The 27,263-nt window shown below is 46.4% G+C and overlaps 1 protein-coding gene across 4 annotated transcripts in view; it reads left to right on the plus strand.

Annotated features, from left to right (window-relative positions):
• Positions 1-27,263, plus strand: part of NRK (Nik related kinase) — a 1,461,188-nt gene that overhangs the window by 533,827 nt on the left and 900,098 nt on the right. For all 4 annotated transcript variants that reach the window (XM_069612728.1, XM_069612727.1, XM_069612725.1 and 1 more), the window contains 3 exons: positions 17,835-17,960; positions 22,713-22,823; positions 26,290-26,380. In XM_069612728.1, the coding sequence (XP_069468829.1) occupies positions 17,835-17,960; positions 22,713-22,823; positions 26,290-26,380 (328 nt within the window). The remainder of the gene's footprint in view (positions 1-17,834; positions 17,961-22,712; positions 22,824-26,289; positions 26,381-27,263) is intronic.

Here is a 27,263-nt window from a genome sequence, read left to right on the forward strand (position 1 = left end):
CATTGAACAGGATCTGCTCATAGTGCAACGCCCAGCACTTCTATTTTAATAACTAAGTGCCATTAGAAAATGCCTTTGTCTCTTCTAGGCTAGACTATTGCAATGTCATCTATCTTGATCTGCCTAAATTTGTTGCTAATACTTCTGAAATTGCAACATGCAATGGTTCGAATCCTCCTCAGAGAACTCTATTATGGCATTCAGAAAGTGGTGCTAGTTGCCCTTTGCAGCTTGCATTAAGTTCAAGGCACTCCGATTGGACCATAACGCCTACCACCTGAGACGAACTCTGTTCTTGCAAGAAAATATGCAAACATATTCCTAAAAGGTCAATTCGATAAACAGGTCAAGTCGATAAGCAGGTTTTAATTTTTTCCAACTCCCCGAGGCACATTATTAGAATTTTGGTAAACACTCATTTATAGTACAAGTCTCTGCAAAATGGAAGCTTTCACTGTGTATCTTAGGAAAGAGAAGACTCATATAAAAAACCACTCAAAAAGTCTCTCTCAAGTATGACAGCCACTCAGACACATGTTTTAAAGTACAGTGCATGCACGGTAGAGTCAAGGTGCTAACGTCTAGTAGCAGTCTTTAGTCCAACATTATGTCAGGCATGTAAGCAGCTCTTAGACAAAGTCTGTTCTTGCTCTTGCTTGTCATCTAGATGTTGCCATTTGTTAAAAATCAAGAAGGCTCTTTACTAAGTTGAGATCCCCTTCAAAATGTACTGTACTTAAACCTTAGTCAGGTTCTCTACGAATTGTCCTACTGTAAGCCTACATCTTATTTCCTGCCCGAGTAAAATGGCTACCTATTTTGCACGCTTAAAATGCAATGCTTCCACTGTCCCATCCTGTTATCACCTCTGATTCAATCGCCAGCTGATGCAGCCACTTGACAAGCTATAATCCCTTCGAGAGAGATTAGGTATAAACACTATTTCCTGTTGCTGGCAACACAACCCTCCTCTCTTAGCACACAATGGGCCTCATTACGGGGTTGCCGATTAAACCGTCTGGTAAGCGGTGGGTTATGGGCAACCCCAAAACACTGTTTGCACCCAGTGCCACCAGGATATTATGGCAGGTGGGGTAAACTGTAAATCCCCAGTGTCAGACTCCACGGGAATGGGGGCACTGAAGCACCGGCACCGTTGCTAGCGGTGACAGTGCTTCAGTTAAAACACTGCCGGTAGGGGCCTGAACTCCGGGTGTTCCGTGGCCCTTCTGGCAAACTTTTAGTTTGGCGGTCTGGAAATGGTGCCGGTGCATTGCTACTGGCACCCTTATTTCCGAACTCGTAATGAGGCCCATTGTCACTTTATTTGGACTGTCGCAGCAATGTGTAATCTTGACAAAGGAAATTCAGAGAATGTGTCCAATTTTATTCTAGACTTTCTTACAATTTAGATGTTGAAAACGAGCAATTACAGTCAACGTTTAGCAAAAACAATGCACATTATCAACATAATTGTGTCTGATGTTAACTATTTTACCACAGAAACCCACACAGGAGCAGAATCACCTCAATTTCAGGAAATCCTGCTAAACAGTCTTTTTCAGTTGCCTCTCTTAAATTAGGTCCCTTCCTAGATCAGTAGTCTTCAAACTGTGGGGCTTCCCCCTAAGGGGGTCCAAAGGGTGCCCAAGGGAGGTGCAAGTCTCTTCCAAAAGGGAGTACAGTGACTGTGTTTAATAGCAAATAGAAGCAGATATGGCCTCTGTGCGAGCCCAACAACAATATGTTTACTCTGGGGATTGCTCAGCAACACTATTTTTACTCAAGGCGGAATCCGCCTAAATGGTTTGAATACTTTTTCTCCCTGCTCCTCCCCTTGCACAATCCTCGTGCCTACCACTCTACCACTCTACCCATTCCCATTCACCCTCGGGTCTCTGAAACGACATTGAACATATCTGAGTTTAACTAGCACATACATTCCAGATTCTGTCACCATCAGGATGCCTTTCAGAAAGATGATGCTGAATTAATGTAAAAGTATGCAGCCTAAAGGTTTGTATTCTTTGATATTTTACTGCTGCATTTCACAGTTTAGAGCACGAATGGTTTACAGAGACATTCAGTAGAAAAAAAAACATGGCAATATAGGCCTTAGCCATGTTACACATATAAGGGAACACCTAATGATAGATGTGTCTTTAAAATAAACACCCTGATAGAGATGCAGATGCAGTCTGTCGGGGTGATTATCCCGGGGGCCGGCAGAGCCGTCCCCGGACCTCCGGTTGGGGAGGCCCCAACTCGTCCCGCGTCCCAGAAGGAGTATGACACACGCATACAAGGAGCAAGGCAATTACTGCTGTTTATTAGAGTAACGGCAGGGATACACTTAGTCCGTATGCATCCGGAGAAGCTCTCGTCGTTAGTGGAGCTCGCAGGCCCTTTTTACAGCAGTATGACGCGCTACTTGCGTCACCTAGGAAAAATCATCACAAAACCTAACGCCACTTCGGATTGGTCACCCGAGTGGTAGGGTTAGTATGTATCCCCCATAGGGAGAGATATTAGTGGTGGAGGACAGGTCAGGTGGTATACTTGGGCTGTTCCTAACAGTTGCTACTTTGGAATTGTTACAAGGGGACCCTTGGTGATTGGCTAAGAGTAATGGCGTCAGTAATAAGCCCCCTGTATTCTGATTGGTTCTCCCACAAGCCCCCAAGCCTGGGACCATCGCTGTTCCCAGCCCGCGGTGTATCTGACATTAGCAACAATGTGCAACTTAGTGCGGACAATGGACAGGTCTACTTATGGGCTGGTGAGCAGGTCCTTCCCATCGATGTAGGTGTCCATCTTTGCCACTTCGTTGTTGCAACCTGTGTCCCAAACATGGGACCCTGGCGACTTTCTGTATCGTGGGCTTGGCATTTTGTCAGTTCGGCTTGGTCATGTGTGGGGAGACTGTAGCTGGAGCAGAATTATGAGCATTAGATTTTGTATTCTGTCTCTGAGGGCTTGGCACCTGCAGGGGTAACCTTGGCGCTGGGCGCGCAGCGTGCGGGTTGCAACATCGTGGCCTTGGCTGTGGGCTCTCGTTAGGGGCTCGTTCTGCATGGTCAGCACTTGCATTTCGCTCTGGGAGGGTTTTCGTTTGTGAGGCTCTGGTCAGGGACTCTTGCTTGTGGCCTACTTGGGCCTACTTCGCAGATGGCAGTACGTGATCCATATTATGGGGATCGCAGGGTGACGAAGCATCATAGGCAGCATTAGATATACATGGTAGCGTCTTCATAGGGATAGGTAGCGAGGAAGCATCAGCAAGCATATACACAAGCTCTTCAGGCGTCTTGTGTTTCTGCGGTGCTGTAGAAGGCCTATGTGAAAAATAACAACGATGCATGTCCGTGGGTGTGACAGTCCGCTGCGTCGTAGCACTGAGTATGTTCTTCGTGTGGGTTGGCGTGTGAGTGACCAGTGTGCATGGTGGCATGTGTGTTCTTGTCGGTTGGCTATGTCATCATGGCATCTCTAACGATGTGAATACTCATGGCTGTTGTTTTAGTCGAGCTGATCCATGTCGCAGGCGTTGGTTTGAGCATGGCGTGCTGGTGGGCATAGTCCTCGTATGTGTAGGTTTTTGAAACAGGGTACTTTGTCACCTGGTAAGTAGATGAACTCCTCTTGTGGGGGGTGTCTGAGCCGTGATCCCCTAGGCCATGGCCTGGACGAAATTGGGGGGGAGGGTGTTATCCCATTCTCCCACTTCAGTCCCCCCTCTGGTCGACTTGTCGACCACAAAATCATCCTTTTCCTTATCTCCTTTCACTCTCCATACTTTAGTTATTCCAGCCAGGTGCCCATAGTGGTTGACATGATCTTCAAATGACCAATACATGTAAATGCAGCCGCTGCCAGGTTTGCAGTATACCCATCTTTCAACATAGCTCCTTGGGTTTCTTGGGTTCTCCACCTTCACAGATGGTGGATCTATGTGATTATCAAGTATCTGTTTGTGCAACCTTTCCCTTTCCTGTATGATCATGTCTGTGTGCTTGTAATCATCAGCTGGCAGTAAGGCGTGCATGCCGACCATCTCCATCACTTCTTCCTTTCCATAATCTCACTCCAATCAATATAGCCACTGCCAATATAATGCATCCTGCTATCAACCTCAGGCCATCCGATAGCCATGAAGGCATCCATGACCACAGAAAGGAAAACCAGCTGCCGTCTCCTTTTACTCCTTTGCTTTCGTCAAGTTGCAAGTTGCCACACTGCTTCTGTAAGTGTTCCATTGTCGGCGTCATTGGCAGGGATAAATGTGCAACATGATTTTCCAATCTTCGCACAAACTCCTCCTTCCATCGCCGTGAGAAGGTCCAGCACATACCTGTTTTGCAGTGCCACCATTCTTACTGCCCTCAGTTCTTCTTTTATTGCATTGAATCCATTGACGGTTGAAATAATTGTCATCATTAGCTCCCAGCGGGTAATTTGGAGCCATTTTGCATTTGCATATGCCTGCAGTCCTGGGTATATTATTGATGAGAAGAACATTGCTGCTCTGCTAAATAGTCTGTGTTCTGGTGGGATGGAAGTGAGCGCTGTTTCCGATCTTTCCCACAGGCAATTTCCCATCTGGGGCTCTCCTTGTCTTTTCACTCTTGACGGAATGGTTTTGCCGTGCTCCTCGTCACCTTCTTCAACTTGCGCAGATCTTTTCCTCCTTTTATTACCTTCATCCATCTTGGGGAAGTTGGCCATGTTGATGTGTTTCTGAGGCACAACCAGAGATGGTACATTAATGTGTACCATAGTGCATATCCCATTCCATGATGGAGGTAACGTGTGATATGCCTTATCGCCGCAGGCCCAATAGTGATCCATTAGAACGGCCGTCCCGGCACCCCTCTCAGGGATCAATATTATACTTCCGCAGTTGTGGTTATTTCCAACATCAACATCGCCAATGTATTGATAGCACAGTGTGGGTGCAGTTAGCGGTAGTATAGTTATTGGGTCTTCGTCTTTCTCCAGCCATGTTAACAGTGGTACATTTTTGATCCACTCCATCCAACATTTGTTATTAGTTTCGTTGATTGAGTTTATATTTCCTTTCGTTACCATATTGCTCCCCACCACTCCATCTGTCCATCCTTCATTAGTGTATATCTTTCCGTATATTACAATGAGTGCTCTTTCCCAACAACCTTGTTCACTTGCAATTTCACTTGCATACCAGTCACACGGCAGGTATTCTAATGTTACTTTCTTTGTTTCTCCTTTATCAGGGCCATCTGTTATGTATCTGAATCCTTGTGTGTGTAGGCGGTAGCTGTTGTACATCTTAAGCGTTTTTATGAAGTTATTTTCATATGGGTATGAGTCTCTTGTCTTCCATTGTAATGATACCACTGTCCCTTTGAATTGTCCTCTTGTTTGGAACAGGGCCATATATATCAGACACTCTACTGTCCTCGCTGGTACTTCAGTAGCTACAAACGTCCTCGATGCGCTCATGGCGTATGGGATCAACGAGCACACATAGCAGTTGTCCTTAGTTGTCTGCTTACCAATTTTGGACATGTGCTGACACCACATGTTACTTGTGATGTGTGCTGAATCTGTGATATATGTGTCAATCCCATTGTTTTTTCCATATGTACTACGTTTGACTCTATTCCCGTTACCTCTTGTGCTACTTGTACCACCTGACACTGTACCTGTTGCAGCAGAGGGAGGGGGTATGTTAATTTTGGGTGCAGCCACAATTCGAGAAACATAGCGTGACTGTCAGACAGAGGTAGCAATTAGACCAGTGATGACCAACACTCCTACTATCTTTACTACAATGCCTAATATCACTGGCATTTTGTTTTTCTTACCTTTGCTGCGGTCCTGCAGCTTATTCTTTGTGATGTTAAAGATGCCTGCTTGAAAATCACTAGAAAGTATGCGTCAATGTGTTAGTTGTCAAGCCCTCCCTATTAGATAGTCGTTCAGTGCCCAGGCGAAAAGCTGCTCCCACGCTAATCTCAGTGACCTATCTCTCAGAGCTGGTAAGTGCTCGTGAAGAAGTGGGAGTGATTGTTCTATGGCCAAAATGAACGTGTTGTAATACACATGTATCCTCCTTCTTGTAAGATATTTTGGTCTTCTTATATGGTATACAAATTGGTGTGACAGGGCCTCAGGGGTGTCGTCATCTGTGGGCAGCATTTACCCCTGGGCAAAGACGCAACGTTCATAACTTCACTATTTCTTCACACAAAAAACATTTACGTGCAATACCTGCATGTGCGAGATAAAAAAGAGAAAGAGAAAATGCATGTGTTTGCAAGTGTGGTGCAACATTACAACATAGTAGGCAGTGCCCTTTATTCACATAGTATCATGGGCGGGCCGGCTGGGGCAAGGTTTTGTTTGATCTGGGATCTCGTGACCATGGGGTGGGCTGCGGGTAAATGTCCAGTGTTTATAGAGTCTGTGGGTGGGGGGTTGTCAGGGGCAATGTCACAATTGTCTTTTGCTGCAGACACTGCTGTGTTGTCCTTTGAAGTTTTTGTTGCTGCGGTGGCCCTGTCGTCAACGCTAGGGTGGGTCTTATCTTTGTAGGGCTTGACGTTGTGCAAGTTGTTCCATACCTTTTTATTGCTCATTTTCACTGCTCTGGGAGCTACTGGATCCACCAGGTGGGACCCTGTAAAACGAGGGCTGTTCCACCTTCTATTGAAATTCCGGAGGAGAACACTGTCTCCTTCCGCGATAGTCCAGTTTGTTTTTTATTCTTGTTCAGTAGTCTTCCACCCACCCCACGTGCGCTCGAGCTGTTGGGAGATAAAGGCAACACTAGTAATCAAGTAAGACACATATTGATACATTTCATCACCAAAAACATCTGCAGAGCTGTCATAATCAGTGAAGGCCCGTGATGGTGGCGTAAGTGGAAGGCGCATCTGACGTCCAGTCACGACCTCGTGGGGTGTGAGGTGGTGATCTGACCCTGGCCTGTTCCTTATCTCAAATTGAGCAAAGGGGAGACAGTACAACCAGCTTGTCTTAGTAGTCTGCTGTATCTTCGCTATTTCTTCTTTCAGGAGGCCATTGAAGCGCTCACATATACCATTAGCCAGCGGGTGACTTGTACATGCAAACTTGCGATTGATGCCAAGTGATGTAGTAATGTGCTCAAACATTTCATTTACAAAGTGCGGGCCATTGTCTGACCGCAGCACTTCGCAAACTCCCCACCTGGGGAAAACTTCCCTCACTAAAAATGTTGCTGCTCTGAAGGCGTCTGCGTGGGAGCACAGCCCAGCCTCAATCCACCTTGAAAATGGGCATACCACTACAATCATGTATCTGTATCCTTGACATACATTGATCATGTCAACGTAGTCAATGTGAATGTGCAGGAAGGGTCCTTCTGGCTGGGGTATAGTACCTTTTATCACTTGCAGCATGTGACCGGCTGTGAACTGTCGACATGTTAGGCATTTGCTGATAAAGTTTGCAACATGTGAATTTAATTCGGGGCAGAACCATGCTTCTTTTATCCGTGCTGCAATTACTTCCTTTCCGGTGTGTGTTGGATGGTGTAGCTGGGCCAGGGCTGTGTTCAACAGGGTTAGTGGCATAACCACCTTTCCTGTATTATTTTGACGCCATAATGCATCTGTGGGGGACATTTTACACCCTCTTTTTACCCATAGCTCCTTTTTCGCCATTGGGTGCGGCTGCCTGCAACTCCATGATCTGTGTTTCAGGGATGTGTGTGTACCCCTCCTTCATCAACATCTGTCTTGCTCCTGTGCTCCTTTTATCCTGCTGTTTCTCTGGGAGAGTCCACTTGTCGCCAAAATATGCAGCATATTTGGCATGTGCATCTGCGGTTTCATTACCTTTTGAGATAGGGTCATCTCCATGTGTGTGTGCTTGACATTTTACCAGGGCTATTTCTTTAGGATCATTAATTACATCAATCAGTTCAGCAAGTAGGAGTGCATGTTGTACCGGGGTACCATCAGCTCTTCTAAACCCTCTTCTTTGTGCCATTTTATGAATCCTGAGTGCACCGTTGATGTTACATATGCACTATCTGAATAGATGGTTACTCTCTTTTCATAGCTCTCTTTTAATGCCAAAATTAGGGCCACTAGTTCTGCTGCCTGAGCCGAGTAATGTTGTGGCAGTTGGACACATTCCACTGGGACATACATCCAATCTTCTGTTAGCTTTACCACTGCTGCTCCTGTCCTTCTTACCCCATCACTCTGGTCAATGGTTGATGACCCATCAATGTAAATTATCTCTCCCCCTCTAGGGCATTTTCCTCAACCTTTCTTGTGCTGGAGTAAATTTAGATGGCCCATGTGCAATCATGAATGTAGTCACCATCTTCGACCACCTCTGCTATGAACCTCGCTGGGTTTACATTGCTGCATCTTACAGTTGTCAATTCTGGTCTGGAAAGTATTATCTCATATCCTGATGCCCTCTGTGTCATCAATGTGGATTTGGGCTTGTTCAAAATGGCGAAGAGTGCATGTTCCACGAATAGTGTGGTAGGGCACCCCATTGTTATTGATAATGATTTCTCCACCGCAAATGCTGCGGCAGCGAGGCTCTGTTTGCAAGGGAAGTGACCCAACATTACAGGGTCCAAGTGTCCGCTGTAAAAAGCTACTGGTTTATGTCCCATGCTCGTTTTCTGGGTCAGTACTGCCTTCATTACTGCTGAGTCGCAATGCGAAAAGATACATTATTAATGTTCATAGTTTGGAGTGGCCAGTACTGGTGCTGTTGAGCTGGCATGTTTTAATTCTTCAAATGCCTCTTTCATTTCCCTTGTCCACCCCAACCTTTTGTTCCCCTTCTGTGCTTCTCTGAGTGCCTTAAGTAGGGGTCCTATGTATGAGCTGTAATCAAAGACCCATGCCCTGCAGTAGTTGCATAGGCCCAGGAACTGCTGCAGTTCCCTCACTGTCTGTGGTTGCAGTGTGTTTTTTATCGCTTGTGCTCTTTGTGGGGCAATGGGCCTCATTACAACTCAGGCGGTAAGGGGTTTACGGCAGCGTTAACAGCGCCGACCCTTACCGCCTGATTACGAGGTCCCCTAGCGCCATGGTGCTTTTAACACCTGCTTTTAGCAGGTGTTAAAATCCATGGCGCTAAGGGACCATGGAGTTAATTACGCCACCGTAATTTACGGTGGCGTAATTAACGCCTTCCCCACTCCCATTATGCCCTATGGGGCAAAAATGGGAATGGGGAAGGGTAAATGGGGATTGGGGACTTACCGCCCCGCCTAGGTCGTAATGGGGCGGTAAGTCCGCCAACCACCATGGCGTAAACGTAGTTTACGCCATGGTGGTAAAGTCACGGCCCAGGCGGTAACTTACCGCCTGGGTCGTAATGAGGCCCAATGTGTCTTCCATTCTGTGAGATGAGTTGACCAATGTAGAGCACCTGTTCTTGGCAGTACTGTAGCTTTCCCTTGTCTACCTTGTACCCCTTTTCAGCTAGCACTGTGAGCATTTTAACTGAATCCCTTCTACATCGTTCTTCTGTGGTGCTGCAAATGATGATGTCATCGACATATTGCAGCACTGTGCTGTCCATTTCAATGTTTCCCAGATCCATTTGGATCACTCTGTTGAATATAGATGGTGATTCACAGTACCCTTGGGGCAACCTAGTGTGTTTCCACTTTGTGTTTCGGTATGTGAAGCTTGTCAGGTCCTGTGAGTCTGGGTGCAGAGGTATTGAGAAAAATGCATTCTTGAGGTCAATCACAGTGAACCGTGAAGCCTCTGCTGGTATCCCACATAGTATTGTAGCCGGGTTAGCTGCTATAGGGTACTCTGCCTCGACAATGTTGTTTAAAGGCCTGAGGTCCTGGATAAAACGCCAAGATCCTCCTTTCGCTTTGCGTACAGGATACACATCAGTGTTGCAGGGTGATTCTGATGGAACTAGTATACCATTGTTTATCAGGGCTGTTATTGTTTCATATATGCCCTCATCTGCCTCTTTTGATAGCAGGTATTGTTTCACTCTCGGTAGTATGGCTCCTTTTTTCAATTTTATTTTCACTCCTCCAATGCTTTTGATGCAGCCAACGTCATATGGACTAGTAATCCACAGAGATGCTGGTACTGCTGCCAGGTCCTCCTCGTAAAATGGCACTGGCATAGGGGCAGGTGCCTCTCGTGCCATTGCCATTTTATGTGCCACCTGCTTGTATGTTACCTTCAGCCAAATGTTAATGCTCATCCCAAACACCATTTCTCCTTCACCATTGTCGTCTGAGAAGAGCTTGTCTCGTGTGTGAGCCTGCACCCCTCTGCCAGTGCTATTACTGCTCTCCATGCCCTCCCCTCCCTGTCTTGGGCATGCACCGCGATGTAGTCTGCAGTTGCCACAATGCTCTCTATGCTTACTGAAATTATTTTCCCCTCAGTTTCACGTGCTGGTGTCTCTGGTCTGAATAAGTATGCTGCTGGCCTCCTCCAAATTTTGCCCTCAATTCCAGGCAACCATGCAATCGCCATGTCTGTCCCATATTGGAATACCTCTTCATCTACAGGCTCGGCCCAGGCCACTGTTTTAGCACTGTAAGCCTGCAGTATTTGTCGTGCTGTGAGCATGTTAATTCCTGGTGTAGAGCAAATTATGCCTCTCTCCGTGAAGTAGATCGTCATATTCAATCTGCTCATAATGTCCCTCCCAAGTATGTTAACTGGTTACTGCTTCGAGAACAGAAGTGGGAGAGATATGTCATGATCTCCTATAGATAAAGAGATGTTATCAGTGTAGGGAACCAACCCTCGAGTCCCAGAGAATCCTTGAGTGTGCATGGCTTCGCCTGACAGTTTAAAATTACCCTCCCTTATACAGGACTTGGTGGCCCCTGTGTCAACTAGGAAGGAACATTTTTTGTCACCTATCGCTACCTGTATGCGTGGTTCCTCCGCACTATTAGGTGTTACCGATAGGATGAGACACATCAAAGACATCTGTGGGCTGTCCTATTGTGGATACAGTGACTGACCGCTTCCTGTGTAAGGGTTGTGTCCCAATATCGTCACCTTCCCCAGCTGTGTATGTTGTAGTTGTTCATTTGTTGTTGATACTGCATTGTCCTGTACTTGTGTGAGCTGTTGGACCAGTTGCACTTCATGGTGTAGTGTTCCTATCGCCTGTTGCTGTTGTGGTATGTTTGTTTGTACCTGTTGCTGTGGTGGTGGTTGTTGCGGTGGTGCTTGTTGTTGTAGGCATTGTTGTATTCCCTGTTGTTGTTGAACTTCTTGTTCTCCACTATGCCCTTGTTCCCCCCAGGCTGGTTGGGTGGGCCTCAACCTGCATGTGCGCGACATGTGCCCCACCATCCCACATATTCAACATATTGGCGGTTCTCTGGCGTATCATGGGAAACTCCCCGTGTTGTCCTTGTTTCCTTGCTGTCCGTTAGTGTAGTATCCTCGGAACCCTCCCCCTTGTTGTTGTACATGTTGGCTATATGCTCTTCCTCTCTTCATGCTGCCCCTCCCCCTGTAGGTATTATAGTATCCATTTCCTATTGTCATATATCCTCCTCCTGCGGGAGCCATGTATGGTAGGGTTGGTGGCATCTGCTGTGTTATAATTTGGGTTGGCTGTTGTAATTGCGCTACTTGTTGTTGTGTTGTGTCTTGTGCAACCACTACTTGGGTGGGGGCTGGTGTTGCTACCACTGGTGTTGTTATCAGTGCTCCTTCCATTGTATATTTAGATAGCGTTTTCTGTACCAATTTTGCCTCCTCTGCCTTTCTATCCTCTTCCTTTTGTTTCATCTTTTATTGCCACATCCTGCAGTTATGTATTATAGTTAGTTGTATTTCTGGCCAGGCCTTAGCTTCTATCCCCACTATTTTCTTCAGCTGCCTTTGAACTGGCTCCGGTAGCCCCTGTATTAATATGTGGTAAAAAGATGCTGGTGTTTTATCCCACTGCTCCCTAGTTTCCAGGCGCCACTTCTCCTGAATCTCCTGGATGTAATCAACAGCATCTTCATTCTCACGCATCGTGCGTGACGTGATGGCTCCTATGTCTGACGTGTCTGGGTACTGAACTCTTAATGCCTGCCACAGAGCATGTCTGCAGTTGGCAAATGGCGCTCCATTATGTGACGTGTCTGTTATTGTAACCCCCGGGAAGCCCACTCTCTTCCAAATGTCATCAGCAGCATCCCCTAATATCGATATTAATAGTTCCTTCACGTCACCCACTGCTAGTTTTTACCCCGCAGTGTGTTTTTCCATCTCATATATCCCCTTTCCTGCTCCTCCACTTAATGATGGGAGTCTGCATTTTATGTTCTCTTCGTCGGCATGTTTCCAGGGGACATATTGTGGTCTGGCCCCTCCCCTTTCCAATAGTGGCATTAAATTGTAACCCCTCATTTCCCCCAGTGCCCGTGGGGTAATGTCACTGTATTTGTCCTCTTCCTCTGTATTAGGTAATTCAATCATCATATCAATAGTACAGTGGTTTTGTCCTATCTTCTCCAGTATCCTTCCTCGCTCGTCTATTATCCTCTTGCTTCACCGCGGGCGTGTTTCCCCTCTCTTCCGGCCTACGTCCCGGGAGGTCACTGAGTCTGCCGACATATGGTGTGTGCGTAGGGGTTGGTGTTATGGGCGTTGTGGGCACGGTGTTGGTGTTATTGTTTGTGGCGTTCTCCTTTCTACTTCACTTACCTGCTCTCCACCTTCCTTATCTTCGTCCCTTTTCCCGCACGACCATGGTGACTCGCGGTTAGTGCTCGTTATGTACAGTTTATCTAAACTCTCCCTCCTTTCATCTATTCCACTTTTCCCCAAACATTCTTCCTCCTCACTGCAAAATCCATCAAGAAAAGACAAACCCCACTCTCTGCGTTTTCCACCCATTGTCACCATCCTTAAATCTATTATGTCCGCCTTCCGGTGCTCTTCTCCTTTTGCAGTTGCCCCTTTAGTTTACGTTGTGGCCGCCTGCGGGTCCTGGCATGTGTATGTTCTTACTCCGTGCTCCACCCTCCTATCTCCACTCTCTTCATCCTGGTTCCCCATTATTTCACCACCTATTTCCACTCTCTGCCTCTTCAATTCTTCCATCACCTCACTACTTACCTTCGCTAATATTCTTTCTTCCTCCTCCTTCCTTTCCCATTTTTCCCTTTTCTTCTTTAATATGCTCTCTATTATTTTACCTTCTTCATATTTCCTGGCGCTTTCAGATAGTATTTTCTTTTTCCACAGTTCCATTTCCCTTTCCTTCTCCTCCTCCCTCCATTTCATGTCTCATTGCTCCGCGCGTGATACCCTCTCTGCTGTTGCCTTCAACCTATCCGCCTCCCTCTTCCTCTCTTCCATTCGCACCCTCATCCTTTCCTGCTCGTCTCTGTTTTCCTTTCTCTCCTTCTTTCTTCCTCGCGTTTCTTGCTCGAGCTGCCTGATCAGTGTGCTTTGTGCGTCTCTAAATTCAGCCAACCTTTTCTCCAGCATCTCTTTCTCTACCTGTGACAGTTGGCCTTCTCTTGTCTTACCTCGGTCCCTGTCTGTGTGTTACCCATGTCTTCCTTAGTGATCCTTCTTACTGTGTCCTCTTCTTCCTCTGTTAATGTCCCTCATAATTTCAGGAGCACCTGCACTGCTATCCATTCGTCTTGTCCTATGTTTACTATTAGTTCCTCACTTTTCTTCCCTCCTTTCGCAACTGCCTGCGTAAAGCTTGAACCTACCATGCTCGTCACCTCCTCCACCCTCTGGTAGCTATCTGTAGCGGCATATGGTGGAGGGCTGTATGCAGGGTTTGAGTACCCCTCTGCGGCTGTTAGTTGCTGTCTGTCAGCTCCTCTTAATTCCGTTACTGGGTACAACCCACCTTCCTCCTTCTTCACTACTTTCGCCAGAGACATATCTCCTGACCCTTCCTTTTTCACCTTCTCATCTTATACTGTACATAATCCCTCTTCCTCCCTCTTGCCGTCTTCCGTGCATAGTGCACTGCTGCTTGCCGTGCCCATGCCCTCTTCGTTGTCTTTCTCCTCCTTCACTCCCTTCGTTTCTTTGCTCCCTTTCTCTTCTGCCGCTCCTTCCATGTTAAACATCCCCATTGCCCCTGGCTTGGTTCCCTGAAACATCTTCCATAAGTTGAACATCTCTATATGGTGAGCTAATTTCTTCCCCTTGTACGTGTTGTGTATGTATGTCAATAGCGAGTGTTGGGTGTATGGATCTAAGCTGCCGTTAGGCGGCCACGGTGTCAATATTTTGTTGTCCGTTCCTTGCATCCAGTCGATACTATACTTTATAATTTTCTCCTTGTATGGTGACAGTGTCGTGCAAATGTGTTGGAGGGGTGTAGTTAAAGCATTTCCCCACACCCCAGACCCTGACCCGTAAGATGTGGCCATGTTACACCTTAATTTTCTCCAATAGTAACCTTCTTTACCTGGCCCCGTAAACTGGGGACTTCCGACCGTCCAGTAAGTAATACAATTGCAAATGTACAGTTCTTTTCCTGAATTGTTTGTCCCTTTATGTCACTAGTACGGCCCCCTACGGCCGCGGCTGCATGGCCTGTGTGATGTGCTTTTACAGCCGCCCCACCTTTCCTTCTTTTCAAACCTCTCCCTCCCCTTTTCAACCACCTTGCTTAGCGCGACCAGCGTTCTCCGTGCGCGGTCACCTCTCCCCTTCTCGCCCCTCCCTTATCGAGGGTTGCCGGTGTTCTCCGTGCGCGGTCTCCTCACCTCTTGTATGCCACCCTTTCCCTACTTCCTATCCCCCGGCCACCCCCTTAGCAACACGAGATGGCCGCGGTGTCCTATAGAAGCCCTATGGGTGACGTCACCAACTTCTTGAAACTACTACTGGTAAGAAACCTTTATAAGATGAAAGAGCACGCAATATGTTTTAACTCTTTTGTCCCTCATAAACCCCACAGCTGTCCTCTCGCTACGACCGGAGCAAGGAAAACCACAATAGACTCTTATAATCGGACTGCGCACACTGCGTCGCCTTGCGTGTGATACGCCCCTCACCAGGGGAGCTAAACCAGCCAATTATCTTCCGCACTTGGAAACAAACTAGCTACCTCCTGCGGGGAAACTTCATCTACCTAACGAGCTTCAACACTCAATTAGTAGGAATCCTCATCTAGTCATTGATCTAAAACGCCAATTCATAGGAAAGCCACACTCCTTCCCTACAGGTGTCCACGATCGGAACAAATCAGTGCCTTCTAACAACCACACGTGGTGCCTTCCAGCTCCACCCAATTCACTCTGTGACGCAGTAGAAGACAGCCCTCGTGCCTGTCCTGCTACCACTCACTTGTCGATTGTCACTTATTTATCAAATCCTTCACAACACACTGTAAACACCTCCCGCCACCCTTTTCACAACTCCTCCCCTCTCCCGCACAACATTACGTTGCTTGTTGGGTGTGTCATACTCACCAAGTTCTCTTGAGGCGGGGCCGCTCGACTGCGTGCACCCCTCCAAAGTGGCTCGCCACCTCCCTTCCTCTGGACCACATCTGGACACTCACCAACCAAGGGCGGAATACTTCTCAAGCCAGCTCCCGAGGGCCAATATGCGGATTGCACTGTCAGCTTTCTCGCAGTTCCGCGATGGTCCTATAGTCCTCAAAAGGGGGCAACGGCAGAGGGTCGCCTCGTAGCAAGAGGCCTTGGAATAATGCTCTCAGGGGAACAGACCTCAAACAGATCTCAGCAGTTCCTCAAACTTGTCGGGGTGATTATCCCGGGTGCCAGCAGTGCCGTCCGTGGACCTCCGGGTTGGGGAGGCCCCAACTTCTCCCGAGTCCCAGAAGGAGTATGACACACGCACACAAGGAGCAAGGCAATTACTGCTGTTTATTAGAGTAATGGCAGGGATACGCTTGGCCCAAATGCATCCGGAGAAGCTCTCGTGGTTAGTGGGGCTCGCAGGCCCTTTTTACAGCAGTATGACGCGATACTTGCGTCACCTGGGAAAAATCATCACAAAACCTATCGCCACTTTGGATTGGTCCCCCGAGTGGTAGGGTTAGTATGTGTCCCCCATAGGGAGAGATATTAGGGGTGGAGGACAGGTCAGGTGGTATACTTGGGCTGTTCCTAACAGTTGCTACTTTGGAATTGTTATAAGGGTACCCTTGGTGATTGGCTAAGAGTAATGGCATCAGTAATACGCCCCCTATATTCTAATTGGTTCTCCCACGAGCCCCCAAGCCTGGGTCCATCGCTGTTCCCAGACCGCGGTGTACCTGACATTAGCAACAATATGCAACTATATGTTAGTGCAGACAATTGACAGGTCTGCTTATGGGCTGGTGAGCAGTTCCTTCCCATCGCTGTAGGTGTCCATCTTTGCCACTGCGTTGTTGCAACCTGTGGCCCAGACGTGGGACCCTGGTGACTTTCTGTCTCGTGGGCTTGGCATTTTGTCAGTTCGGCTTGGTCATGTGTGAAGAGACCGTAGCTGGAGCAGAATTATGAGCATTAGATTATGTATTCTGTCTCTGAGGGCTTGGCACCTGCAGGTGTAACCTTGGCGCTGGGTGCGCGGCGTGCAGGTTGCAACATCGTGGCCTTGGCTGTGGGCTCTCGTTAAGGGCTCGTTCTGCATGGTCAGCACTTGCATTTCGCTCTGGGAGGGTTTTCGTTTTGCGAGGCTCCGGTCAGGGACTCTTGCTTGCGGCCTACTTGGGCCTACTTCGCAGATGGCAGTAAGTGATCCATATTATGGGGATCGCAGGGTGACGAAGCATCATAGGCAGCATTGGATATACATGGTAGCGTCTTCATAGGGATAGATAGCGAGGAAGCATCAGCAAGCATATACACGAGCTCTTCAGGCGTCTTGCATTTCTGCGTTGCTGTAGAAGGCCTATGTGAAAAATAACAACAATGCATGTCCGTGGGTGTGACAGTCCGCTGCGTTGTAGCACTGAGTATGCTCTTTGTGTGGGTTGGTGTGTGAGTGACCAGTGTGCATGGTGGCACGTGTGTTCTTGTCTGTTGGCTATGTCGTCATGGCATCTCTAACGATGTGAATACTCATGGCTGTTGTTTTAGTCAAGCTGATCCATGTCGCAGGTGTTGGTTTTAGCATGGCGTGCTGGTGGGCATAGTCCTCGTATGTGTAGGTTTTTGAAACAGGGTACTTTGTCATCTGGTAAGTAGAGGAACTCCTCTAGTGGGGGGTGTCTGGGCCGTGATCCCCTAGGCCATGATCTGGATGAAATTGGGGAGAGGGTGTTATCCCATTCTCCCACTTCAAGTCCTACACTTGAGGGTCAAAATTGGGGGTACCGAAAGCAAAACCATTCGGGGAATAGCATGCTGCATGCCCTAACCAGGTCATGAGCATCACCCCAGTTTAAATAGTAAGTATCACACTCACACTAAGAGCATTACACCCCTCCACCTAAAAAATGGGACAACGACGTGCAGTACCCTTTCTACTAAACACACTCATAAGAAAATGCACAAAATGCCTTCATGTTCCATAACACTTTTGACTATGAAGAAATCATATGGTACCTTTTGATTTGATGAATGCTTGTTATATAGGCACTATAATCACTATTTTGTACTCCCTCCCATGCTGAAACGTCTCCAGTATGCAGATAAAAACATCAATGGTGCAACCCTTTTAGCCCCCCCCCCTCGGCCCCCATTTATGATCCTTATAATGCATCTTTTTGCAATTGACAAGAAAATGCAGTTTTGTCTTAAGTGTGTTCCTAAATGAAAGGATAATGTTCTTCAAACTCAACATCAGCGCACATCGGAGCTGGTGCCCCTCTCATTGTTTGAATCATTTTCCTTTTCTCAGGATGAAGAAGAAGAAATTAAGCTGGAAATAAACATGCTGAAGAAGTACTCCCATCACCGAAACATTGCCACTTATTATGGAGCCTTTGTCAAAAAGAGTTTTGCTGACCAAGATGATCAACTATGGGTGAGCATTGCATCCTGTCTGAAAAGCATTCTTCCAGCACACTTGCACAGTGTACGATCCATGTGGCTGATAGTATGTTTCTATTTCTCAATGCATGGTTGTGTGCCCATTTCCAGAGGAAATAGCTCCATAATGTTAAGAAAACAGGATGTCGGAAAGATCCCTGCTAAAAACTGTAAACGCAAGGTACAGCAACTGAAACATCTATAGGACAGGTTTGCAAACAATTCCCAAGCCTAAAAACAATCTACAGCTGAAAGAATGGTGCCTGGTATGCACACATCAAGGACATGTGATTTGCAAGGGGGATATAGCCAAGGGTATGTCCCCAAATGTTACTTATGCGCCTGCACGGTTGCTAGGAAACTATATTATCAGAGCCTAAATTAACAGTGAGTGCTGAAACATGTTTCTGTTGCGAGTGGTAGAGAGAATATAATTGAAAATATGTCTACGTCCCACAAATTGGTAACTTTTTGGTTTTCTCAAAAAAAACAAAGCATGCACGTCTGACACATATGTGGTCCGCAAACATATACTAATACTAACTCACATTTATATAGCGCTAAGAACCCTCAGGCATCTGAGTGCTGCTTATTATTACTCACGGTGTGTGGTGCTCATTTGCGGACCTCGGAAGATGAAAGGCTGAGTTTGACCCTGCCGGCATCCGCATTCGAGCCAGCGTCGGCAGGCTCTGCGCGGATGCCAAAGAGATACCCAAACAGTGCTGGATTAGGTGCTTGGTTATGTGGAGCACATGCAAGCCTGAAATTGGGGGCAAGAGCTCAGATCAGTCCATTGAACATTTTGTCTCTGAGCTCTGGGGGTTGTGAGTCCTATCACCCATTTGACTTAAGAACTGCTGGGGGGGGTCTAATGTCCGAGCATTCTGTAGCTGTCCATCAGAATGCGGATGCAGCACGGGTTTATCTGCGTGTCGAAGATCTCAATGGCTCAAAATACAAAATGGCTGTGTCTCAAAGAGGAGCAAGAATAGACGTCTAAAATGTTCCTCAGGATGAGCCTTTCCAGGACAGTTCTTGTGGCTCTGTATTCCTAGGACATCTGTGGGTGGAAGCTCGCACTGAATCTCTTAGCCACGTGGGGAAAGCCTTGTGGTTCCATCAGGGCTTTGATCTAGCATAGGAAATTGCTGTGCAGGCATGGTGAGTGCCTTTTTCATACTTTTTTGCTAAAAGGGGTTAAGAACTATTTTGCCCAAGGAAACTTAAGAACTTTCATTCAAGTACTTGGGTTTTCCCTCCTGGATTCGGGAAGCTTCGGATGGACTTGCATGATGGCGTGATATCAAATCCACAGTCCATACAGAAGATGCCAGACAGGTTAATTAAGAACAAAATGAAACCCAAAAAGTGATGGGTGGAAGGTTTTGAATTAATCAGAACCACTGGCATTGCTCTGGGCAAACTTCCACACCACAGTTTTTTAGCCCGTCTGCGCAATAAACCCGAAGGCGTGGCTGAGTGGGTGGGGGTTACTCAGCAATGTTAAAGGCTGATAAAGCCCCCCTGCTGAAGGTGGTAAATCACCATAAAGGGGCCGGGTTAATAATTCAGAAAGAGCGGTTGGAGACAGCTTGACGCATGTGCATAGCAGAGATACATTGGCATAAAAAATGTCTGAGTCACATTGAAATACCGGAAAAAATGAGGGGGGTGCCACAGAGAGACCGTGTCATCCCCAGGTAAAGGATCCAGGCCAAACTGGGTCAGAGGCAGCGTAACACAGCGAGATGCGGCTGGCACCTGGTGGCAACAGGAGAGAAAATGAAAGCCTTGCCCTATGAAGTGGCGTATGGAGAAGACTTCAGGCAGGGAGCAGGACACATTGAATGCCAGAGGCTATGATTGCCATGGGAAGCTCGGAGTGGACTGGGTGGGGGGATTGCCTCACCATCCACTAAGGCCTTATATGCAGCCAATGAGAATGGCCGAAGGCTTGAACGTGGGTACCAATTATAGTCACGCATTACCCCTATTTGCGACTTACTATACTGGCTATCTTTACATGGCAGGCTTAATCTGTCCTGGCCCCCCTTTCCTGGTCCATTAGTGCTCCCTCTTATCACACTCCCATAGGAAGACATTCTGCTCTCTTCTTAGCTGTTTCCAGGACTGGGTCTGGGAGCGACACAATGGCAGCCTACATACACAATGTAGGCTTAGTCCACTTTCTTACCCGGCTTATCGAATAAACTAGCAGAAGCCCTGAGAGTGGAACAGTCACTGTTTAACCGGAAAGGCAAAAATACTCACTGGTTTGGGAAAAGATTCCTTTTACAAGTTTTGGGAGAAGTCGAGTTGGTCTTTAGGAAATTACTTAAGAACAGTTTAGGAAGTTTCCTTTCTTTTTCTTTTTCTTTCATTGAGGGGGTTTTACGCAGAGACGCACAAAGCGATATCAGAGTGAGTGAAGAATAGTAAAATGTCTTCATTTCTTAAGGTTGAATAAAGATGTGAATCGACTCCAATAAATTGTAGCGGCCGCCCCCATTGGTCTATGTTCAGTGAACAAATTAAGTTAAAACATTTGAGAGGCAATAGATCGCATGTTCTAAAGGTCACATCTCCTAAATGCAAACAACACATTTTGGCTCTAGGAAAAATGCCATCATGTGTCTTCACACTACTTTTAAATAATGTTACACATATGCACGTACTATCATGCTAAGCAACCAGTGAGGTGTTACAAATTGTTGGCGATGCTTGACATAGAGACCGTTCGTGCACGCAGAAATGCACCAAAGTTGCACTGAGGATGGTGCATGCTGACTCAGCAGTTCCCCATGATGACCATGAGCTGAGAGCTGGCTGGGTCTGCTGTCCAGATGGGCAGGCAAACAGCTTTGCAGCTGTGAATGAGGACACAGAAGGTTCATAGTTGAATTGCTAGAAGAGACGAAAGAGCGCTCTGTTCAGGATCTATGTGATTATTGCGACGGCCGAAAATGCGGACTTTTCTTAAAATCCTTTACACCACATATATATATGCAGGGGAGATCCCCCGCAACCCTCTCCATAATAATATTATACTCTAAACCCCCCCAAATATATATGTGGTGTAAGGGGGGTTAAAAAAAAGTCGACATTTTCGGCCGTCGCAATTCCCAGGTCGACATTTTTGTACGATTCCCTCTGTTCACAAGTGTTGATAGCACATGCATGGCCCTAACCTTTTCTTTTCCAATCACTCTTTCATCACGCCTTTTTGCCTCTTCTGCCGCTACTTGTCTGCGCCGTTATGCCTGTGGGCTCCAGCGCCTTATAAATGGACAAATACACGTACGTGAGGTGACAGGAATGAGTGGCCACTGTGGGGATTTCATTACCTCTGCTGAAGAGAGTGCTGGAGAACTCCTGGTGAATGGAATGTACACCAGGAGATGCCGATATGAAGAACCACTATTATTAGAGGCCTTAAACTTGAGTATTAATCCCCCAAGTGTTCTTCTCATACTGATGAGGACATCACAGGGAGACAGCATGAGATGAAATAACTTCCATAGCTGAGTGATGCATAGGAAATAACCAATGTGTAAGGTTCTGCCTCTGATTTCTACATACCTTGTTATTTAAATACTAGGGACTCATGGCAATATGCGGGTTCCAGGTGACCTCGAGATGTGCTGTCTAACCAAGACAGAACCAGTGTCAATGTGTGCACCATTGACTCGCCATACCAAAGCAAACATATAGCAATCAAGGTACCTATGATGAAGCTCAGCAGCAGGTAGTCATTGCAAATGATCATACATGTAGAAGCATAACTAAAGGAAGTGGATAACCAAGAACATGTCAGAGAAACTGGGGAAGATCCAGCATTGCACAGCAATGCGCCTTCTCCAGGGGAAGGTGACAGTGAAAAGGGTGAAGCATCTGGGTAGATGTTTCAGTCTAAGAGTTGGGGATTATTTCCTTTCCTGCTTGATGATTGAAGAGGATCATCATGCTTTATTGTGACTTTATTAACACACATTGCCCTCCCAGCTAAATCTTAGAGACCTGTATCGAACATGAGATATTTTGGGAGGGACAGGGAGACCCGGAGGGTCCAGCAGCAGAGCTAGTGGTCTGCAGGTGGATGTGGTCCTTTAGAAAGCGATTAAGTGTGAAGCTTTTGAATCCATCTGCTTCAGTCCCTCAACATGGACACACCAGCAGAAAAGGCAAGACCTTCATTTCCTGAGAAAAGTCCTACCAGACATGGCCAGAGGTAGGTTATGTGTACAGTTAGCCTGGCGCAGGCTAGTTCAGTAAGGAAACCATTTGTTAGCGCATGTTCCCGTATTTGTAGTCTAATTACCAATACTGTGCTAGGTTGTTAGCCTGATTGATATACTTTGTTATGCATTCTCAAATGTACTGTCTTCTATTTGCACACTTGTGTACAAGCACGTTATAAATAACATATCATATATCATGTCATATCATATTGCTCACCCTGCACTTTGTTGCTGTGCACTGTGTTCTTGCAGGAGTTTAATCCATAGGATATGTATGCCCTCCTACCAACTGATGCTGCCTCGTACAAAATGGACAAACTAAACGAATCATCAATATATACTCATGAAAAGGGGAATGTGCTTTTTAGAAATCTAAATTGAACTCAGCAATTTTTGGTAGAAGTTTGACATTTTGCTACACACTCTCACTAACATAAATGACACAAACAACGCTACATTATGTGAGCATGTCACCATGGCCATTGAATGTTTCTTTTGTTCCGCAGCTGGTCATGGAATATTGTGGAGCTGGTTCAGTAACAGATTTGGTCAAAAAGAGTAAAGGGAACTGCTTCAAGGAAGACTGGATTGCCTACGTCTGCAGAGAAGTCCTAAGGGTGAGATTTAGAATCCCTGTCCGCAGGGAATTAGAGGGTTTTGCAGTGTGTGATGGAAATTCAATTACCAGTTAGAAATGGTTTCTGATGGATCACATTGCAAACTATGGGTTTTATGTCCAGCAGAAACCTGTTGCTGCCTACATTGAATTACCAATTGAAAACAATGTTCTTCGTTAGAAACCAAACATCAGTTCTGCAGTGCAGTTGGGCTGTACAGGAATATCCCCATAGCAGTTCTTAGCAATAACTGGTTCTAGAGAAACCATTTGACGGTCGTCAATTGATGTTAACGCCGTGGTTTGCTGTGTCTTAGTTTGCATTCAATGAGTTTGTTGATCAGGTGTTAGTTCCCCCTCTGTCATTATGAGCAGGGAAAAATGCCCATCCTGTGTCGACACAACTCGGACCCATAACACAAAAGAATCGAAAGCTTTGTCATGACAAATGAACATCCGGTGACTACTGCAAAAGTAGATCAGACTAAACACTTTTAAAAAGTACTTTCCCTGTAAAGTGTGCAGAAAATGTATAAACACGTTTTGTCAGTGTGCTATTGTTTAATCACTGTGCCACTGCATTCATAATAGTTGCATGTTAGATATTAGTTTGCCCTCCTGTTGACACATGATGTAAATCCCTTAACAAATGAGGAGAAATTGTTTGGACTATGAATAAGTAAATATGTCAATGGCGGAAAACTTAACGGTGGAACTATGAACACTGACATATCTTTAGTGTCATCTCAATAGAGTGCCTTGTGATCAGCGTAACATCTTGGCTGTTGGAGTGCCAAGGGACACATTTTAAAAAACACACTTGCCTGGGGGAGCCTGGTACTTGAATGATGGCTCCCACATATCCCCCTACACAACAGAGGTTGGAGATGTATGTAAATCCATAAGGCAAAATCTAACCACATTGTTAGGTTATATGTGACACCTTAATTCTGCCTTCACATTATGACTGATTAGCACCCGGCACGTGGGGCACAACAGTAATACTGAGTGGTGATTGGCTCATTTGCGAGCCATACACACGGTATTCCCTTTTACGCCCTGCGTGCCGGCTACTCTGCTCCCGGCAAGGGGCGTGGCAGCCCCTCAATCAATGAGGAGGCTCGAAACGGGGCAATCCCCGCTCCGAGCCTCCCCATGGCTGGAGGCTTCCTTCGTCCCCCACCGGGGACTCAGGTAAGAATTTTTTTTCCCTCCCTCCTCCCACCTCCCACTTCCCACCCCACCCGACTTCCCTTCTATCCTGCGATCTCCGGCGGGGGACGATGGAAACCTCCAGCCGTGTGGAGACTCGGAGCGGGGCTATCCCCGCTCCAAGCCTCCACACGGCTGGAGGCTTCCATCGTCCCCCGCCGGAGACCGCGGTACTTATTTATTATTTTTTTTTCCTTCCCCGTCCCCCTCCCTTCCGCCCTCCCAACCCCACTTACCTTCTTTTTTCTTCTGGTCTTGGGAGCGAACGCGCTGGGAACACTTGTGTTCCTAGCGCGCCCGCTCCCGATGGCCGCCATTGAAAGGGAAAACGGACTACGTTTTCCCTTTCCCGGCGGCCACTTTTTTCATTTTTTTTTTGTTTTTCGGTTTCGAAATAAGCGAAACAGAAAAAAAAATGCCATTAGCACCCCGGTCTAACGGGCCGGGGTGCTAATGGCAATAAGACCCTCGGCGGCAGGCCAATACCGCCCATGGTAATTCCCCCGGGGCTTCGTTAAGGCCCTCGCTACGCTCGGGCCTGTAACTACGGCCCCGGGGGGCCTTACCTGGGGCCGTATTGGCCCACCGCCGAGGGTCTTATTGCCACATTACTCTTCCTTAACTGAAGGTCTTTGAATAATACCCGGTAAGCATGCCTGGGTGCTAACAGCTATGACCTGCTCAGTGGGGGTGTTTTACCACCTGGGAATGGTACCGTGCTCACCTTTAGACCGCCGCTTTGCTCAGACTTTAACAAGCCCTCTACCTCCCCGCCTCCACCTGTGAGTGTATTGCTTAATTGTCATATGGATTCTATTATTGCTGGGAATGCTGCCTACGACCTCTGGTACAGACCTCACTCGAATTGTTCTGGCTCGAGCAGTAGCCTAACAACATTCCTTTTGTTTTTTTTTTCTGCACATCTCCATGGGCTACTTGCCTTATTGACCTTGGAAGGTGTCATAATTGCTTCGAATAATGGCCCTTCCCCAACTCATTGCGCTTCACTTTGCTTTGACAATACTTTGGGAAGGTGTCATTATTGTGCAACATTGTTTCTCCTGTGATAAAAAAGGCTTAATTATTACAAAAGTTTGGAAGTGGAAGGAATCATAGATGAAGCATCATAAAAAAAAGGGTAATATCACACAACACGTTTAGAAACCTCCAACACCACTAATAACAAGCATTGGCAATGCCAACAGTTTGTGCATTTGGGTAGGTAGGTACAGCCGTAGTGGTAGTAACTGGCTATTGACGGTAGCAGGTGCAAAATGGTGCGAGTACCTGGGCATCTAATAGCAGTGCCTGGCAAATGCCTAATACTAATACACAAGCCAAAACTGTCTGCTTTGCCAATTGTTTTTAACAGGACTTCAGTGAAGGACACACATAGTGCTTATAATCGAGTGTCTGAAGGTTGACCAAGGGAAGACATTTTTATTACACCAGTAGACTGTTTACATCTCCAATTGAGTTATTAAGTCTCAGAGGACTACTTTGAAAGAACACTGGCAGGCATTTGCAATGCAAGGTGTAATGGTTAGGCTTGATTAAAGCGAGCTCAAAGAGTTCCCATGGTGAGGTGTTTTGGGCGGGGTGGGGCAGGAACTGGTTGGGATTGGCCATAGGGAATAGCATGGCCATGGGCAGTCAATAGGTGGTCACATAACCAACCACACCTACAGGCTTTGTGTCCCTCCTCGTATGTCCTTCCTCCCTATCTGTACTTTATTGCAAAAGCTTTAGCGTAACTAATAGCCCAAATTAATAAAAAGGGAGGTACAGATATTGTGTTGGGCTGCCTGATGGTCAATGTTTGAATTCAAAGAGTCGCTTTCTCAAATAGTCCAGGAAGTGCAAGTTTCTGTGAAGACTGATAAGTCTCACTGCCACATGCATATCTTGAAGGGCACTCCTTTACAGGGAAGTTTCCATGGCATGCTGGCTATCGTTTATCAAGGTTTCCCTGTGCCTTCCTCCAGCAACACACAATCGGCTCAGCCGACTCATTTCTCTCTGTAAATTACATTGTGCTCTTTAGCGGCGTGTAAACAGGTTCTATTTCTGCCGCCTTCCTGATGAATGTGACCTTTGTAAAGCAGGGACCTGTCACGCGAAACCTCAGCCTCCTGGATTTCTACACAGGGAAGAACTGTAAAAAGACAAGGGACTCATAAGTCGACATGATGCTCTCTGCTAAAGCCTTTCAGCACGGCTAAGTGAAAAGGTCACACTAAATGCTTTTCTTATAGGGACTGGCACACCTTCACGCGCACCACGTGATCCACCGAGACATCAAAGGACAGAACGTGCTGCTGACAGAAAATGCGGAAGTCAAACTGGGTAAGTCGACTCTAATCTTGTGAGAATTTCAAATTTAGCATTCCATATTGGCTTGATAAGATAACTCAGCGAGTTGAGCAGTCCCGCACACATCTGTGTTCAGCTTGTAGTTAAACGGCTGCATCTGGATAGTGCATACATGCTTCTCAAAAACCTGGTTTTATTATTTGCTTCAAGTCTGCCTAGAACAGTTAATGTTAAAGCAAATAATAGATGACAGAGACTGCAATATGAACCATGAACAAAGGTAGTGATGACATGCAGATAAAATAGCTCTGCTGGTTAAGCACATGCTTAAAATGTATGTGTGTTACCCACAGCTATGGGTTTGAATCCCAGTGGCCCAACTGAGATCTGCATCATTTCGAGGCTGACAAACATCACACTATCAAACTCGAGAATAGTGACAACTAACACCTGGGACCATATTATCAAAGCTTTGCAATGGTGCAAAAAAAGGGAAGCAAATGAATTTAGCACCGATTTATCTGCTTGCATAATTAGGAATGGATCAAACAGATTTAGCCCCAATTTGTATTATCTAAAAATGTTTTCACAAAGGTAATAAGGAGACAGACTGCTTTATTTACTTTGCTTGATGAGTAATATGAAAAGAAACGGAGTAAACATATCTCTTTTTATGTTGTGCACCAAACATAGTACCAAACAACAGTACGATTTATTTGTACCCCAGTGCAAATAATGTTATATAGTATGGATTGCAACAGAGCCTGTTTGCTCCAGTCTATATTATCAAAGCATTTGCTCTTTGACAATCTGGCCCCTGGTATTACAGAAAGTGGGGCAAGTTCTAGTAGCACTAGGGCAAAAATAGCCCTGTTTAAATCATTTCTATTGACATTTTGTGAATTCAATAAGATAA

Source organism: Ambystoma mexicanum, chromosome 5p (genome assembly GCF_040938575.1).
Source record: "Ambystoma mexicanum isolate Mex_15411 chromosome 5p, UKY_AmexF1_1, whole genome shotgun sequence".
NCBI lineage: Eukaryota > Metazoa > Chordata > Amphibia > Caudata > Ambystomatidae > Ambystoma > Ambystoma mexicanum.